This window comes from Oncorhynchus mykiss, chromosome 6 (assembly GCF_013265735.2).
Source record: "Oncorhynchus mykiss isolate Arlee chromosome 6, USDA_OmykA_1.1, whole genome shotgun sequence".
NCBI lineage: Eukaryota > Metazoa > Chordata > Actinopteri > Salmoniformes > Salmonidae > Oncorhynchus > Oncorhynchus mykiss.
The window spans coordinates 64,082,938-64,090,088 of NC_048570.1; the positions used below are offsets into that span (position 1 = coordinate 64,082,938).

Consider the following 7,151-nt stretch of genomic DNA (forward strand, 5'->3'; position numbering starts at 1 on the left):
GTCAGGAAGCAGCAGAGGAGCGGAGGAGAGGAGCCACATTCCCTTCTTGTTTTCTCTCCTTCAACTGAGGAAGAACCTGGATGTGACCCCACAAGTGCATCATCCACTTCACATGTGCACTACCATTAGGATCTGGTGGTTCCTTCGTGGTTTGCACGACTGTCTTGTACTGCTCACATCAAACAGTCTATAAAGTTGACTAAATAGAAGATGACGAATCGCTCTAGTTTCTTTAGGACCACATACAGATAAACTTTCATACTCTCAAAACGAAATACTGTACATTCTGATGATTTAAAACATCTGGTTGGACAGTGGACAAAGAGCTGGCTTTGTTATAGGACATAAGACGTTCAACTAAATTACTTTGTGCATGTGCATTGCGCATACCTCTCTGTTCCGGCCGGTAGACACTCCCGACGTTGACGCTGGGGTTCTCCACGGCCGTGTTGGGGTTTCTTCCTGGCACCACAGGCAGAAGGAAAGGAGGCTGTGGCTGCACCTGGGGCCTACCGAACGGGGGGAACTGCTCGTACTGGGGGCTTCGTACTGGAGGCTGAGCGCCACCCATTGTCCTATCCGGGGAAACTGGCACTGTGTCGGCAGGGGCAGCAGCAGGATCCTCTCCTCCATTGTAGAGGCTGTGTGTGTATCTGCGGTCCAGGCCATCTGAGAAGGGTGGCTGGGCAGCCTGTGCTGGAACAGCAGGCATGGCAGGTACGGCAGGGTTGGGCCCGTAGCCATAGGACTGGTAGTAACGGTAGCCATCCTCACCATAGTCCTGCGGGGAGCGTGGAACCACAGGTGCCAGACCAGCGCCAGTTCCATACCCAACTCCAGTGTATCCTCCACCGACACCAACATATCCTCCACCACCAGCACCGTATCCTCCACCACCAGCACCATAGCCTCCACCTGTGGCCCTCTGGAAGGGTGGCTCCGCGTAGCCCCGACCTGCTCCCTCCACCACACTGGGATCATAGGGCAGGGGGTAGGGCTGCTGAGGGAAGGGGTATTGCGGGTAAGGCTGGACAGGGACGTTGTAGGAAGATGAGAAGGATGATGAGGACGACGAAGAGGACCCAGTGGATGGCCTGAAGCGGGGGTTGGTGGAGCCTGTCCCCACTGAGCCCTGGCGCCAGTTGTTGGGCACCTGTCCGAAGCCAAATGGATGTCGGACCTGTCCTCTCACGGTCTCCGAGCCTCCCCTGGAGGGGGCCTGCCTGCGTACGTTCCCTCCTTGTGGTCTGCGGGGAATTCGGGGGCGAGAGTCAGCCACCACCACTCTGTGACTTCTCTCCTGGTCCTGTGCTCCAGCAGGGACGTACTCAGCTCCACTGTTGAGGAGACTGAACCTCCGGCCGTTGTTCTCCCACTGGATCATTTGTCTCCAGGGGGTGGCAGCGACATCCTGCCCCACAGCCTGGTCCTGGGCCTGGGCCCATCCGAAGCCCAGTAATACACACACCAAGCTCCTCACAACAAGAGGCATCATCATCATGACACTAAACACACCTCAACTCACCACCACACAGAGAAAACAACCAACAGCCGCTCAAAAACGACCAACCACCTGTAGCCTATGTCAACACAGCATGAATCCTCTTCTAGGGGTATGGAGCAGCATGTGGTGGGAGTGTGGAGAGGATAGCAGGAGGATATGCCAGTGGTTCTGTCCATTCGCTGCTCCTTACAGCTGGCTAGAGAGGCTGAGGATCAGTCTGTGTCCAGGAGCAGTCATATCCAGGAGGGGGGAGTGGGCTCCAGAGGCCCCGCTGGTGGTGCTAGTGTCTGTTAGTGCTGTGAGAGAATGCCCTGTCTTCCTGGCTGTCTAGCTGCGCTGTGACTGTCAGTTGACTGAGCATTGCTCTCACTCAGCCTTCTGGAGAGGAGTGCCTGCCTGTGTGCCTCGACCGAAGCCTTCTATTTGCTTCTCTGATTGCTTACAATGGGCTGTGAAAAAAAAGCACTCAACTTTGTTTTTTTTTAAGGAGAGGTCCCACATGGCCCTAGTGCTAGAGCGGTTTCCTGGACTGACTGCAGGAGCCAGGACTCGCTCTGTAAGGCTTCCAGAGTCAACATCACCATCTGCAAAGGCATTCAGATTTATATCGCGGCTCATTTTCCGTTGCCCAAATTCTTTTATCATCCTGAACAAGCAGAGATGCGTTGAACATGGCCTGGATTCACCCACACAGGTGTCTAGCAAACCCTTTTACCTCATAACTACGTACAGATGGGAAATAACTTGCACCAAAAATAACTTCCTCACTCAGATCAGTTCAGTTACAATGAGCAACAGGTTCCTTTAAACTGGAGAATTGATGAAGAGGAGAGCGTATGAGGGACAGTCACTATTATTGCCTTCTGTATACTTATTTCCTGATATGAGGGGATTTTCCATCTGGTTATAGAGAAAGTATTGTTTTTTTAATCTCAACAATCCACCCACTATGTAGTTCTACTCATGTTTGGAAATGTGAAGTGTCCCCCACCCCAAGACCTATTATGCAATGAAGTTGAGGTCAATTAAGCAACCCACCCAGCATCTCCCCTGTGGCCAGTACAATGCACAATACACCCATACAGAGCTCCCAGATCAAACCGTGTGCACTAAAATGGTAGTAGTACCCCCTTTTAAATGATATTGTAAGGTAACATTTTAGATGAAGTAGCTCTTATACCTGTGTAGTATTGCTGTAATCACACTAGTACACAACTGTTCTCAAAGAAAGGTAAACATATTCCAAACATGGGGATAAACAGCAGATCTGGTTCCTGCTTGTCTTGACAGAGTGAAGAGAGAGAGACTGAGAGAGAGAGACTGAGAGAGAGAGAGAGAGAGAGAGAGAGAGAGAGAGAGAGAGAGAGAGAGAAAGAGAGAGAGAGGCAATATTATATTTTTCCTGTTATCAAAGTCAGCGGTTTCCAAGGTGTTTGAGTTGGCATGGGCTTTTGTCGGGAGTGGGCAGAATGTGCCACAGACCAATGAAAGGACAACATTCCACCACCACAGACAGGATCAGAGGTTTAAATGAATCAGCTGAGATCTGCCAACTCCGCTCGGCTCCTTTTGAAACATGACTCAGTAAAACAAGCTGATTTTGTTTTTCTTCAAATGTTTTTAAAGTCAGATCAATGTCCTGCAAAGAGCTAGCTTGGTTACAGATTGGTTTGTGCTGTCTTTCCAACTCATATCTTTAAAAAAAGTAACCTTTATTTAACAAGGAAAGTCAGTCAAAAACAAATTGTTATTTACAATGACTGCCTACAGTGGATTAAATGCCTTGTTCAGGGGCAGAACGAGAGATTTTTACCTTCTCAGATTTGGGATTCAATCCAGCAACCTTTCGGTTACTGGCCCAACGCTCTAAACACTAGGTTAGCTGCCACCCCTCCTGTGGTCAACGCTAATGAGGAAACGTAGGAGGCGCTCCTCTAGGAGGTGGGCCAGAAGGTTCCTGTAGAGGGCATCAATATGTGTGTGATACTGTGATGCTGTATACAGCAAAGCAGAGAACTAAATCATTCCCAGGTGACACTTGGCTACAGCTCTACACAATCTTCGTTGTTCAAGGCTGTATGGAGCAACCAGCACAAACTCAAGAGGGATGAGAGGGGATATCATTTGAGTATTGAAATGCTTTACTGCATCTTACACACGTCAAGCAGATATTCTTGGTACGGCCTTAGTTTAGATAGTTCTGTCATTGATGAATTAGGATCATCCAACAGGTCAAGACCGGAAAACGACCGTAGCAAGATAGCAAGCAGTCCAGAGGAGAAAACAGGGAGGCAATTTCAACATATCTCCCCATTCGGAGAGTCGGTTGGAGTCACTAGCACTTCTCACATGCTTTCCCTTCTTGCAAAGTGGATTACCTGCTGAACAGAACAGAATAGGGAGCACAGCCGTTCTGTTGTTTTTCCCACTCCTGCCTGCAGCACAGTTGATCTCTAATAGCCTGGTATGAGCAGATCATTATTTTCTTGTGCAGCTATCACAGGCTGTTAAAATGTCAACTACCTTTCATTCACCAAGGGAAAATTATTACAGGTTGGAGGCAATTACCCGCAATTTACCATGCTATTTAACAGCAGGGGCAATGCTATGCTGCTGTTGAGACAAGTGCTCATTTATGGCAAAGTTCAGTGGCAGAATAGGTCTTGTTTTATTCTCGCTGTTAAAACTGTAGTACCGATTCTCTGCTGCTTTCTTCTATTGTGTAGAATGCTACTGCCCTGGTCATTTCATTATCACTCGTCTCACTACTATAGTTAATAACCTCTACAGGATCGGTGCGTCCCCCGCGGGACGGTTGCGCTAACGTAGGCTAATGCGTTTAGCATGAGGTTGTAAGTAACAAGAACATTTCCCAGGACATAAACATGTCTGATATTGTCAGAAAGCTTCAATTCTTGTTAATCTAACTGCACTGTCCAATTTACAGTAGATCTTACAGTGAAATAATATACTGCTATTGTTGAGGAGAGTCCACAGTTGTGAACTTGAAAATGTATTAATAAACCAATTAGGCACATTTGGGCAGTCTTGATACAAAATGTTGAAAATAAATGGAATGGTTAATTGGATCAGTTTAAAACTTTGCTCATACACTGCTGCCATCTAGTGGCCACAATCTAATTTGCTCCTGGGCTGGAATAATACATTATGGCCTTTCTCTTGCATTTTACAATAATACATTATGGCCTTTCTCTTGCATTTTATCAAGTATAGCCAAGTTATGGTTCAGTTCAATGTACTTAATGGTTGGTAATGTTAGCATGTTCCGAGTTAGTGGACCTCCTCTGTGAATATAATGATCAGACGGTGGTCTCAGTGGGCCAAATTAGTGCCTAGGATTCCCAGTATTCTATATAAAGCAATGTAGTTCAACTATGTAGTCATATAGCTGACATGCATCTACATGCATCCTACCGACATGCATCCTACTCTCCACTTACTCAATGAATGTGATATACCATGGAAGTTCACTGTCCTGATCATTCAACGATCCAGTATTTTCCTTCCACCCGGGGGGAGTGCATTCCAAGACCACTGTTATCCATCCAATCTACAGAGCCACACAGGTTATTTGAGGATAGATCCATACATAAGGTAACCATCTCTCCGTCTCCCATGGCTCTCCCCATCACCACACAACACCTTTCATGGGACTGCCTTAGCTGGGATTTTATCCCCATTAAGCTGACATCAAATGATGGAAATTCATCATGGAAGAACAGTGCAAGATTCCTGTAGTGGCAGACAATTGATGACTCTGTGACATGTCCTAATTATGCTACCTCCATAGCTTTTGTTTTTAAAGACAAGTATTTCCCCCGAGGACACTGGGTTGTTTTTATCCCTTTATTACCACAGTCATACAGAATTTCATATCATTACAGTTTTTTGGCTTAAATTAAGTTTAGAGGTTTTTTTTAAAGTTATAGAATAATCCCAGGAGATTCTCTTTCAGAACAAAACATGTTGGTTTCAAATAGCAAACTCTCAAGACTGATTGTAAGTGCCCTAAAATCCCATCTGTAACACATTCCGTTGAGATTTGGTTTGAGCTGTGGCAGCTTCTCACGTCTCGTAGAAACACTGTGCACTTTGTGAAGAACAGTGACAGAAGACATTGATCTGAAGGGACTGTGTGGCTGTGTGCTGGGGAAACCCTGAGGGAGCAGGTGCCCCACTGAGAGAGAACAACCCTGAGAGCTCCACACAACAGGACACAAGTATATGCTCTTGTTCTGCAATCTCACATCTAGAGTATAGTCACTTTCTCAGCTTATGATCGAGGTGACATGTCTATGTCCTATTGCATGTTGTTGGTTCTATGGTTGTATGTAATTACCCTAGACTAAATGTACTACCATAGTCACATTATGTTTTAAATGTTACGTCTCCATTCAGCTAAAGTATTTGCTCAGCGTGTGCTCTTTCACCCAAGTCCCTGCAGCACATCTGTGCTAGATAGATTCACAAGCCTGGAAAACGGTCAGTACTCTCCAGATGTCTGTTGGGAATCACATTCAGTAGTGCTCTCATTCCCTCCTTCCGCTCCTCCCTCTCTTTTTTTCCTGTCTCTCCTGGAATTTGAGCTCAGAACGTTAATCTTCTGAAGAATTGTCACTGTGGAATGAGAAGTAAGAAGTCCATCGTTTTGGCTTAATTCCGGTAATGAGAAGCGATAGGTGGTACTTCCTATTTTACTGCTCCTTTGACGACTCCTGATGAGCATAATCTAATGTCTGTTTGATCTTAGCCGGCTCGCAAGAAAGTAGTCTCCTGTATTTAGTTACTTCCGCTCACCAGCCCGAGTTTCACTTCAGCATGTCCACCGCAGTAATATATACAGCTGAGGGAGGCTGGCTATTGTAAGATCGTTTGGTCATACAGTACTGGACGAGAGGCTGTAGCCTCTGAAATGAACCCGACTGTTTTCAATGACATTTTATTGGCATCCAGTGAGACGCAGTGATGCACCTGCAGACAGTATTCCTGGCTCGACATGAAGCACAAGGACGACCAGGCAAACGCTCTCCATCAACAAATCATTACATTCGGTTTCATCAAGGCATAACAAAAATCAGCCTGGTAATGTTACACAGATTAACAACATGATACAACGAAGGAAGATCGCTTCTCTGTCAAGACAAAGCACGTGTGGGTCTACTTGTACCTCTTTAAACGGTCTTTGTTCTTCTTGTAACATCTGATCTGAGGTTTTCCATACAAACCAGACTGAATCAAGTAATCAACTTAATCAAGCCCTTTCTGGCTGCTGGAACAAATCTCTTAGCTCAACTAATGAGAGAGCCTTATAGGCCCAGTTCATTCAATATGGACAATCTGACTGGACTGACTTGGGCTCCAGGTGTACAATAATCACTACATGGTTCAGTCCCCCTGCACCACTGGCCCCTGGTGCTTGTTGTTTTGTGTCTGTCTGTCACACACCACACGGCACACAAAGGGCACGACCCCTACCTGTAACCGGGATGGGAACCTCTCATTGGCATGTCAGGCCTCCAGATATTCTAACAAACGTCAGTGGGGGGGGGGGCTACGAATGCACCACACGTCACCGGAATCAATGAAGGGTAGAGAAGCTCTAGGGAGAGGATGTCGGCTAGAAACA

At 46.6% G+C, this 7,151-nt stretch overlaps 1 protein-coding gene across 1 annotated transcript in view; it reads right to left on the reverse strand.

Moving 5' to 3' along the window:
* Positions 1-1,950, reverse strand: part of LOC110526332 (lysyl oxidase homolog 1) — a 35,443-nt gene extending 33,493 nt beyond the window's left edge. Inside the window, exon 1 of the mRNA XM_021607207.2 lies at positions 391-1,950. Within this exon, the coding sequence (XP_021462882.2) occupies positions 391-1,501 (1,111 nt within the window). The 5' untranslated portion in view covers positions 1,502-1,950. The remainder of the gene's footprint in view (positions 1-390) is intronic.
* Between the last annotated feature and the right edge of the window lie 5,201 nt (positions 1,951-7,151).